This window comes from Zingiber officinale, chromosome 2A (genome assembly GCF_018446385.1).
Source record: "Zingiber officinale cultivar Zhangliang chromosome 2A, Zo_v1.1, whole genome shotgun sequence".
Taxonomy (NCBI): Eukaryota; Viridiplantae; Streptophyta; class Magnoliopsida; order Zingiberales; family Zingiberaceae; genus Zingiber; species Zingiber officinale.
The window spans coordinates 177,310,985-177,322,439 of record NC_055988.1 but is presented as its reverse complement, the minus strand read 5'-3'; the positions used below and the strand labels follow the sequence as shown (position 1 = coordinate 177,322,439).

Sequence of the window (11,455 nt, the reverse complement as noted above, 5' to 3'; positions counted from 1 at the left end):
AAGACCGAAGCCCGGCCCATCAAATTATCACATTAGATGCCTCTGTAGAACAATAACCTCCCTATTAAGCAGCTTCGTCTTATCCTTTCGTGTTCATGGCCACTCGCTCGGTCCACTCTTCTTCGAGGGGCTCCGTCGACAGCAAGAGCTCCGCCGCCCGCCTCAGCGGCGAAGGTCGCCGAGGCTCCTTCTCGTTCCCAGACGGGCAAGTTCGAACCCTACGTGCGTCCTCTTGGGTCTCCCGCCTCAATCTCAAGCTTCCCCCTCTTCCCCCCGCTGCACAGCCCCCTATTCCCGATGGAAGAAAGCTCCGGACGCCCTTCGATCACCCCGGCGCCACCTTGGACGTCGTCACCATCGACACCGACGAGTCCCGCACCCGAATGTCGATTCCGAATCTCGATTCGCCCTTCGTCGCCCGCGGCTACTTTGATCTGTTACAGCGGAGGCTCACATTCGTCCCCCAGTCTCAGTCTCCTCTTCCACCACCGCCGCCGCAGCCTCCGCATCGGATTGTGGTGGACTGCGGAGGAAACGATTTGCTCAATGGGTTTGGCCCCTTTCAGTTTAGGCCGAGCTCAGCCCTTCCTCGAGGGGAACCTGGACGCCTTGCAGGCAGCTACAATGGCGGTGGAAGAGTTTTTGTTAAGGACGATTATGGTGAGGTTAGTGGTCGTTTTCCTCTATTTCGCAAGATGGCTCACCTCGGGGAAGAATTCGATAGGGAACGAGAAGTTTTTGGATCTGGTAACGGAAGGAAACTGGAACCTCTTCCCCCTGGCAAGAAATCTGATAACTGGAATTTTCTCTGCCCCTCAAGGAGGAAACTTGATCGGCGCAGTCGGGTTTCGGTATCTCCATTCTTCAACTCTGCTCACTTGATAGATAGGAGTAGAGGAACAAGAATTGGAAGCACAGGAATTTTGGAGAATCGAAATCGAATGAGACCTCCAAGAAATTGGGATTTGCCATTGCCTATTTCCTTCTTACCACCAAGTGGGGTTGAACATTTACCATCTTGTAGAGGATTCGAACGACAATTCCCAATTGATCCATGGCGAGCGAGCACTTCTGGTCAGCATTTTTAGGGTGGATAAAACTTCCCTGAGACATTTACTTTAATTTGAGTAGTTTAGCTAATTACTGAAAGTGTCGTCATCTGTTTTCCTCCTCAGGCACTGGACCTTGTGATGCTGGCGGTGACGGCATGGCTTCTTCAGTTAGAACATCTCATGTAAGATCATGTTGTCTTTACCTTACTGCCGGCATGGCTTCTTCAGTTAGAACATCTCATGTAAGATCATGTTGTCTTTACCTTACTGCCTTAAATTTAATTGGTGACAATAACTATATAACGTAATAGTGAATAGAATTTCTGTACATTGTTCATGGTTTATACCATTTTTGGGTATGCCAACTATCGATCTTTGATTAGAACCCACCATCACATGCTCTTAGGCCTAATTAGTAGGTCAGAGGGATTAAACTTCTGTATATCTACTTGATATAGAATCAAAGGAAGAAAATTGAAAAATAGTGGAGGAAGAAGATAAGTAGAAACATTAGGTTTAGGTGTGAAGGAGAATGAGAATTCATGAATCCCTAACTTAGATGATTAAACTAGAGCTCTTTCTCACCTCAAGAAAGTTAAGAAAACCAATGGTATAAAATGCCTCAAACTGGCTTTGCATATACAGAGTAGTGACATTCTGGAATCTGACAGCTTGAAAGAGTTTCAAGTTTGATATATAAATATAAAGAAATATTCATTATCTGAAAAAAAGGTAAAAGAATAATCCAAATATGTGTCTTAAATTCACTCATTTTAGAGAGAGTGTTGTTTCACTTGATTCAGCCAGTCTCTAGATTAAATTTCTGCTCCCTCTTTATTTGGGCAATGTTAAATTTCTTCTTTGTTACTTATTTTACGGATTTGGATAGGATCATAGTTGAAATAAAGACCAAAGGTAGCTTTCTGTGCTATATAGGACATGGATATTTAGGGGACAAGATATGCCACTTTGCAATGCAGTAACCATTTGATAAACATTGACATAAGAAAGATACATTAATTTAGCAATTTTATCATATAATACTCCCAGCCAAAAACGTCAGAAAATTGTTTTTAAAAGGTAAAATCAACATTTTGTCGTCTATATTTATGTGCTCATCAGGAGAAATACTTGGAATGTACATCTGTATATTTCATTGTCAAAGGATCAAAAGTTTAAGAAAATTCCAGTCCTCTCAGGAAGCACATGAGAATATTTTCAGCATGTCAGTACCTGACAATGTGTTTACATAAACGAGTTTGATCGAGCATACACACACAGGGCGGTTGAGAGATAAAATAGGTCACTTGGTGCATTTATTGAGTTCATATTGTTCTTATCTTAAGATTGGATCGTCCAATGCATTGAAACCATAACTGAAAGCTACATTCCACCTCATTGACATAATTATGTGCCTTGCTTATATCATCCCCTTCTTTAGCAAATAAAAAATCAAGGAACACATTGATTACAATCAAGCATTAGCAGCATAACACTCCACAATTCGGATGGTTATGAATGGTCATTTTAGATTTTTCATGTGTTAATCTACAAGATTTATCTGCCAATCACCAACTGATATTCTGGCTTACTGAACCTAATTCTTATTGATTTCCAGTTGCTATATTTCATGTCTACTTTCAACCAAAATGCATATTGATTTCTTTATCTTCCATTTCTTCTTCTTCTTTTTTTAATCTGAAATTCCAAAAGTATATGACATGAAACCTACTGTTTCTTTCTCACCGGCAGGGTTTTCATGTCTTGCATCAGAAAACTTCAGCAAACCCTCTTGACACTACAGTCTGCGCTGACAATCCACAAAAACATGCTTCACAGTGGAACATGAGGAGATTCAAGAGAACTGCAAATTTTGATGATTCTCTTCCTCTAAAGTTTAGGAAGTTGGGTGGTGATGATTAAGATCCAAATTTCTAAACTCACTGATTGGGACCGAGTTAATCTACTGAGGCTAATTGTCCGGAAGTCAACCTTCAAATATGGTCAGCATTCTGAGCTACCAAAAGAATTCAAGACTCGGCCTTCATGAACTGATCTTCGATACATCCTAAGGTCCGTGTATCCACGAATCTTCCCATTATAAATGTGAGGTCGAGCTACAAAATGGGTTCAATAAAGTTACAAGGTCTTTGTATCTACAACCTTCCCATGTTTGATATAAATATCGTTTTGCATGAACATAACCTATAAGTGAACTCCACTGTGTTTGTATTTGTTTTAGTAAAGGAGTTTGAGCCGAGCTCAATATTAATTGATCTCCAATTTTTATGTTCAAATCTCTTCTGTGTGCTTCTGTTAATATGATGCTTGCACAGGAATATCTTTAGATTATTGAGAATATTCTGAAAACAGAAGATCATTACCTCTAACATTAGATTATACAGCTGCAAAGTAGGTGAGAATAAACTCACAATTTATCACAAGCTAGTTCAATTCTAAGCCAGGCTGCAAGATCATCCTACCAAAATTTACACCAAACAACTTAATTCTATAATCATTTTGTTTGCATCAAAGTGAATAGTTTAGGCATCAAATCAAATAATTTGTGTATCCTCATTCCCCATAATACATATTTTAAATGAATTTGCGATCAGCCGACATATTTATAATACAACACTAATCTTTCTCAATATATTCTCCAAAATATGATGTAATGTTAGTTGTCCATATGTTCGAGAAGCTCTTTCAGAAGTCTCATCCGATACTACTCTTGCACATATTTTCTTCAGGCACCGAACATTTCTAGAAATTAAATATGCATAGATATATAATTTTCTGGCAAGAAATTCAAACTTAACGTAGCAATTGACTGAAGGGTGTATTTATTATTTTAAAAATTCAACATCATAGTAAATAATAAGAGGGGGTAAAATAGAAAATTAATGTGCCCTTTCTCAGTTGCCGACTCAACGAGATGAGAGTGCCGTTCAAAGCATATATAAATTATACGGACTTCACGGAACAACTAGTCAGGTATATATGCATCCAAAAGTCAAAAATAACCTTTATTATATTCCCCCACCAAACAAAAACCAGAGTCAAAAAATAATTCATCAAATATATTTAGAGTTTTATGTTAAATTTTATAATATCCATGCATGCATGCCTGCCTGCATACATCATGCTGACGTCAAAATTTGCATTGCCTTCGCCTTATTTAAGCTCCTCCACTCCAACCACAGTTAGTCACTTCCTCTCACCAAATTAAAACTTAATTAAGGTATTTAATTAAGGTTTATATTAAAACCCACGCAATGCCGGTGCCGGAGCAAACTTTCCCGGCGTCCACTCCGTCGAGGGTTCGAGTGGTGAGCTCCACCCTCGTGAAGCCCCTCTTCGATGCCGGCGCAGGCGGTCCACCGCCCGCGACCGACCTCCGCGTCCGCCTCAGCCAGTTCGACAAGATCACCTACGACACCCACATCGCCGTCATCTATGGCTTCTCCCCTCCGGTGGCCGTCTCCACTGCCGACATCGCCTTCGGCCTCGCCCGCGCCCTCGCCCGCTACCGCGATTGGGCCGGCCGCCTCGCCTTCGACGTCGACGTTGAGGACGAGCCGTTCGTCCTCCTCAACGACGGCGGTGCCCGGTTCGTGGAGGCTTCTTCGGACGCCGCCTTCGACCGGGCGGCGCTGACGAAGCCTTCGCCGGCGCTGCTAGCCCTGCACCCGCCGATCCACCCCGTGGGCCCCGAGCTGGTGCAGGTCCAGCTCACGAGGTTCGCGTGCGGGACCCTCACGGTGGGGTTCACGGCTCACCACCTAGTCGCCGACGGCCACGCGGCGAGCAACTTCCTCGTCGCCTGGGGCCGCGCCACGCGCGGGCTCCCGATTGGTCGCCCTCAAGTTATTTACGACCGCGCGGCGCTCTTCCCGCCGCGGCGGCCGCCGCGCGTCGAGTTCGAGCACCGCGGCGCGGAGTTCGCCGCGAGGAAGATGTTCGGCGCTTCCAAGGAGGACCCCCGCAAGGACTGCGTGGTGGTGCACCGCACCCATTTCGGGAAGCAATTCCTCGCCGGACTCAAGGCCAAGGCGTCCGCCACCGCCAGCGGCGGCGACTCGAGGCGGCGGTTCACCACGTTCGAGTGCCTGGTGGCCCACCTGTGGCGCGTCACTACGCGCGCACGCGGCCTCGACCCGCGGACGACCACTGAGGTAATCTAAAAATTATTAATATCTCTCATTTATTTTCTTAAAAACAATATTTTTTTTTACTATGAATAGCAATTTTTGAAACTTAGAGGATATTTCAAAAATAAGGAAAATTAGAAGGGGCGAAATGCAAATTTTTTAATATAATAAACGAGTCGCTGCGTCCAGGTGCGGATCTCGGTGGACGGCCGCGCCCGCCTCCGGCCGCCCGTCCCCGACGAATACTTCGGCAACCTCGTCCTGTGGGCCCTCCCCCGATCTCCGGCCGGTGATGTGTCTCATCGCCCTCTGGGCCACGCCGCCACCATCGTGAGCGACGCCATCGCCCGTGTCGCCGACGACCGCTACTTCCGCTCCTTCATCGACTTCGCCAGCTCGCCTGCGGTGCGGGAGGAGGACCTGGAGACGACGGCGGACGCCGTAGAGTGTGTCATGAGCCCCCACCTCGAGGTCCACAGCTGGCTCCGCTTCCCCTTCCACGACGTCGACTTCGGCGCCGGCCACCCATTCTGCTTCATGCCGACCTACTCGCCGGCCGAGGGGATGATAGTACTCCTTCCGTCCGTCGCCGGAGACTCAGCCGCCGGCATCGAAGTCTACGTGGCGCTCTTCGACCACAACTTGCCCGCCTTTAACCAACTCTGTTATCAACTCGACTAATTAATCAAGTACACGTAATTAATTAATTAATTAAAATTCCTATCGCTCTTATCTCTTTTAATTTCCATTAAAAAAATTAATTTATTAATTCATTTTTCTTACGTGATGCAGGAGTTGGTAGCCACGTGGAGAAATCATGAAAGCTCCGTATATACTTATATTTATGAAGCTAAAGAAATTAAATATTTATATTTTTGCATGGAGAAAAAAAATATCTGCAGGATAATATAATGTTTTCTCTGATATTGTAAAAATTAATTCACAGTTAATTAATGTATTATATAAAAAACCTACTGTTCAATAGAAGCCATGCAAGGAAATGCAGTGATGGAGTAGCTAACTACGTAATGATGTATATGTTTTGTTATTATTTGGGTAAATTAAGGAACATTTTTCCTAACGGAACATGACTTTTGCATGTAGGAGATCAGACAATCCGAGGGATAACCAACTCTTAATTATGATTCATACGGCATGTAATGGATGACCCGAAACGATAGTTCAAGAGAGGTGGTACTTAAAATTAAAGTGAGATAGTAATAAAAGTTACTATGAGATGACAGCTAAATTTAAGGAGATAGTTAGCTAGGATTTACAATGGAATGGACCTAGTATTAGTTAGATTTTATGGGACTTAGTTCTCCATTTTTTTTTATAAGTTTCCTAACATATAACCAGTTCGATCTAGCACCTATCGATTGACCAAACTCAAGGATCGATTGACCAGATCAAATCTCGGCAAATAAGGAAATCAGTCGGATTAGTCGACCAAACACTAGGATCAGCCGACTGAACATTAGTTGACATTAATCATGCAAAAGATCGAATCTCAGCGAAGAAAATATTTTGAGTGATCAGTCATCCGATAGACTTGATCAGTTGACCGAACATCGAAAATCACGAGATCGGACGGATTGAATTGAGGCAAACAAAGAAAGGCACGGAGTTAGTCAACCGATAGGAAGTTCAGTCAACTGAAGAGTTTTTCAATCAATCGAACGAAGTCTATAAAAGAAAGCCTCAAGCTTATAGCCGAGAAATACTTGTTACTTGGATTCATTCTATCTCTACGTGCTGCTACTGATTATGCAAGTGGTAATACATCTGCTTCAAAGGCTCTCCAACAACTTTGCTAAATCCTCATACTTGTGTTGTTGGTAAATTCTTTTCATACTTGCATATTCATTGTATTCATTTTTGTACAAATTTGTTTCCTGTGGAAGAACTATTATTAGTGGATTACCCAACGAGTACGGTCAAAGATTATGGGGCTTGGAGTAATAGTCACGGGACTGCGAACCAAATAAAAAACAAAAGTGTTCTTTATTTTCCGCTGCTATTTACTTTGATATGATTTTATGAAAAGAAAATATTTTTAACGAATGAGATTCACCCCCCCCCCCCTCTCTCGTCTATCTCGATCCAACACCTGCTAATTCCTCCTCCAGTCGGCTTCATGCAAGAGCCTGCGTAGTCGATCAGCTTGTCGCCCGTGCCACCCTCTCCTATCGTGTATCACTGGATATTGTCCTTGCCACCCTTTGATGATATAGGCCGAGCGAAAAGTGTTAGGATGTATACTAAAAGCCTAATTTTTTGTATAAATATTTATTTTGAAATGAGAATCACATTGATCAAATGTATGCATTTAGTTAAATGCAGTTGTCCATTTAATTTATATTGTAGATAACGTGTGTGGTGTCACACAGAAGATAATGTTATCAGTTCCTTATAAATTATAAATAGAAGCTCACAACCAAGATGGATTGGGATAACCCATTAGAATAATTGTAGTGTAGTTTGGTATTAGTTTATCTTGACTATAAAATCACATTAGTACACTATGTGTGTATAGAGCAGAACCATTTGAGGTCGTTCCTTTTATACTTACTGCATAAAAGAACAGAACCTCTGTTATTATGGATGTGCGTACTCTTATGACTGCATAAAAGATCAAAATAGCCTGAATGGTTGCAACTATTAGATCAGGGGGTCATTCAATATAAAAAGGCATGTGTTAGATGCACTACAACAAAAACATTAAAAGACAACGGTTAAAAACCGTTGTCATAGGCCCTTTAAACCCGTTGTAATTGACACTGTTGTTAAATGTGCGGTAAAAGACAACAGTTTAAAACCGTTGTGTTTGACCACATTAGACAACAGTCATGCAACGGATTTAAAGTGTTGTCTTTTAATACCAAAGACAACAGTTCTGCAACAGTATAAAACCGTTGTAATTGCCAGTTTTGCAAAAATTTGATCACAGATATGCTTTTGACAACAAATACACTGTTGTCTTTCTTCAAAATTTAGTTTAAAATCATTGTCTTTGAATACTTTTCACAACGGTTAAAAAATCGTTGTCTATGTTGATTAGAAAATGCATCGCGAATAGATAAAACATTATAATTCTTTTGCACACAAACTGGTACAACATATATACATTCACAAAAACTGTTTTCAACATATATACATTCAGTTGTCTTTTATACATCTTGTCTCAATCAAAAACTGGTACAACATATATGTACATTCACTTAAATTTATAAACTTCTACAATTACTACAAGCTATCCAAACATGACCACAAGTAGTTTATCAGACCATAACCACAAAAGATAAGACCATAAAATTAAGTTTATCAGACCACAACAATCTTCACGTACTGGTCCGTTTTCTGCATACAGAATTTCATAGACTTAGCTTGCAAACCCAGCTTTCTCCCTTTTCTGAAAATAAAATATAGTTAAAGCCATAGAAAAAAGTATAAACATGCATGTATAAACTGATAATCATTGCAAACTGATAATTGAAACGAATAAATCTAATAAACTACTACAAACTAAATTGATAATTGAAACAAACAAGCTCCAAAAGTAGAAAACTTATCAACATGTATAAATAATTATAAACTTCTTGCAGCTTTGCATCTTTTGTACAGTAGAAACCAAATTGTGAAGTACGTACATAAATCTGGACCTTCTGAAATGTTTAAGTAAAAGAATGGCCAAATAAGCACGAGAAACGTTGTCGCTTCACATTTTCATGAGTAGTCAAGCAAGTGAGCATGAAAAAAGTTGATGAATATATAAACTTGACATTATATCTTAAACCATGTATTATGTGAAAGCAGCTAGATCGAATAGCTAACAGCAGCAACAGAAAGAAGGAATCATAGAGGAAGTCATGTACCTTATGTCTCAACATTACAGCAGCAACACTCTAGTAAGATCTCAAAGCTTGAGGATGTGCAGTTTGCATAAAAACCACAAAGCAGTATACTGAGCAACTACCTTTTTCATCAGTATTTAAGTCGCATGCACCCTTTCTGAACATTGCTTTAAGTTTCTGTATGCGTTCAATATTTGAAGAATTTTTTTCAATCAATATATAAGAATTGGCAACCATTGTTATAGCCTTGCATATAGCAAAATGAATAAAGCTCAATGGAGTGAATAGCTTCATGTAGCTGAAACCAAAAAATTGGGACAAGCATAGCTTAATGGAGATGATGTAAGAATTGGCAACAAGTTAATTCCAATAAACTGACCAGTCCTGCCCCAACATGATCACGAATGAAAGTTGCATCGATGTATCGCTCTTCCTCTATAGCTCTCTGTGGCAACAAGAGTGCTTAGAACATAAATTAAATACAATAAGTGTATAAGACAAGTTTCATACATTCATAATAGTCAATGATGCTCCAACAATATCCTTTTTGTAGCACCAGTTATGGCCAACTTCAGCTTTGCAGCTTCTCCATAATCCTCTCTTAAAATAGCCTCATTCAATTGTGACTGAAATAAGGCCATCACATAGCATGAAACTATCAGCAAAACTAAAGCCACAGTAGTATGAACAAAATTGTACACTAGAACATAATAAACTTGACTCTAACAAGAGGAAATCAAGTTTGGTATATTTAGTTAAGCTTCAACTTCTAATTTAGTGGTGTTGTTTGTGCTACTCTCTTTGGGCATAACAAGCCAGAGTGACCATGGTCCAAAACTTTGAACAAGACTGATTTTACCAACTAGTTGATGGCCTATACCATGTGAATCATTTTCATATAACCTTTACAAACCTATAATAAGATCTGAACTAACATTGGCATAAACCAAATTGTGCTAACTATACCAATTTTATGGATCAATATAACTGTTAGAACCAGCTGATATCATTTCAACTCGTCACAAGTGAAAATATTCGTGACCTATACCATATGTTGCTTTCGTTTTTAAAAATCGTTGTTTTAAAAATGCACATGAATACTCATTTTCATTAGATTAGGAGTCTCCAATACGGAAGCTGAAAAATGCACATATGAAAATATTCACCCTTGTTTTATCTCGTATAACAAACAGTAGAGTAGTCTTACGAGGACAAAACCGTCTCAGCATCACCTGTCATGAGGTAAACGAAAGCAACTAAGCAAAACTCAAATTAAAAGTATATGTAAAAAAGTTATTGTAAGACTCAATTTGTTCAGGGGAATATGGTTTGGTTGAAGCAGCAATTCGCCAGCTCCTACTCTGCAAGCAAGTACGTGTTGAATTCAAGAGTAAAGCCAACAAGTAGGAAATTAATGGGTAATTATGAAGAATATTTTACCATTTTTTACTAGCTATTAGCTAGGCCACAATCACTACAGCTGTTCTGGTTATGGAACTTGTTGGCTGATGCCTTCATGTATTCGTCAATTAAATTTATATCAATGTTCATAAATTTGAACCATAATGATGAAAAAGATGCACTTAAGGAGGAGACTTAATTTTTTTGAGACTTACTCAAGTGGGGATTTGAAAACAAAGAAGCATGCACCAATTGCCAAGTAGCACAGCAAGGGAACAAGCCCCTTTAAGTAATGTGAAGTTCCATCCTGTAAAAGTACCATTAGTTGAGTCTTGCAGGAAGAATTTTGGTTGAATCCTAGCATTTCAAAATAACTGAAAAACAACAACAGAAGTTAGTGTAACTAACAAGCATACCCCAATGAGTTACCTGTAATGTGAATGCTATTACTAGTATTGCCATGATCAATGAGCCAGTTTCTAACAGATTAAGATCAAGATCCATCTTGATTCCCGTTATCCAAGCCACCATAATACATAATGGAACCTTAAAAGGGCAAATTAGTACATTGTAAGCTATTCTTTAACATATACACAACATTTCATTTCAAAGCTACATCAAATTAAATCCTTACAACAAACATGGAGATCTGGGTTGCTGAACCAAGGGAAACACCAAGAGTAATATCCTGTGTGAGTTCAACAAGAAAAAATAATTATCACCATGAGAACAATCGTGTTTGACATTTGTTTTCCTTTATTCTTTGATTTGGGTGGATAAGCTAATTCATACGAGCAATGCAAATGTAAGTAATAGAAATGCATTTAGCAGCATCACAAATATGGAAACAATTTGATATGAAATATTATGTTTTAAGAAATTTATACTGACATATGTGCCTTGTGTTGCTCAACAAGTTATGCACCTTCATGCATCAATATCAAAAACAGTATGATCTCACACATAATGCCCAAATGTTCTTGTGAGTCCAGCTATG

General features: G+C 40.0%; 2 protein-coding genes and 1 long non-coding RNA gene across 6 annotated transcripts; 2 read left to right on the top strand and 1 right to left on the bottom strand.

Annotated features, from left to right (window-relative positions):
- Positions 1-84: 84 nt before the first annotated feature.
- Positions 85-3,293, top strand: LOC122043470. 4 transcript variants are annotated; one of them, XM_042604090.1, is made up of 3 exons: positions 85-1,074; positions 1,176-1,234; positions 2,826-3,293. In XM_042604090.1, the coding sequence occupies exons 1-3, from the start codon at positions 96-98 to the stop codon at positions 2,973-2,975; spliced, it is 1,188 nt and encodes a 395-aa protein (XP_042460024.1). In that variant the 5' UTR covers positions 85-95; the 3' UTR covers positions 2,976-3,293. The 4 variants fall into 4 exon arrangements, with proteins under 4 accessions (XP_042460024.1, XP_042460023.1, XP_042460022.1 ...); XM_042604089.1 differs by having other exon boundaries at positions 2,805-3,293; XM_042604088.1 differs by having other exon boundaries at positions 1,176-1,294.
- A 985-nt stretch (positions 3,294-4,278) lies between these two features.
- LOC122040332 (agmatine coumaroyltransferase-2-like) lies at positions 4,279-6,080 on the top strand. Its single transcript, XM_042599655.1, has 3 exons — positions 4,279-5,227; positions 5,393-5,892; positions 5,996-6,080. Exons 1-2 carry the CDS (start codon positions 4,328-4,330, stop codon positions 5,882-5,884), a joined length of 1,392 nt encoding a protein of 463 aa, XP_042455589.1. The 5' UTR covers positions 4,279-4,327; the 3' UTR covers positions 5,885-5,892; positions 5,996-6,080.
- A 3,487-nt stretch (positions 6,081-9,567) lies between these two features.
- LOC122040330 lies at positions 9,568-10,570 on the bottom strand. The gene is made up of 3 exons (XR_006128585.1): positions 10,498-10,570; positions 10,224-10,418; positions 9,568-9,683 (listed from the first exon to the last, which is right to left on the bottom strand). It is a non-coding gene; the product is annotated as an uncharacterized LOC122040330 (long non-coding RNA).
- Between the last annotated feature and the right edge of the window lie 885 nt (positions 10,571-11,455).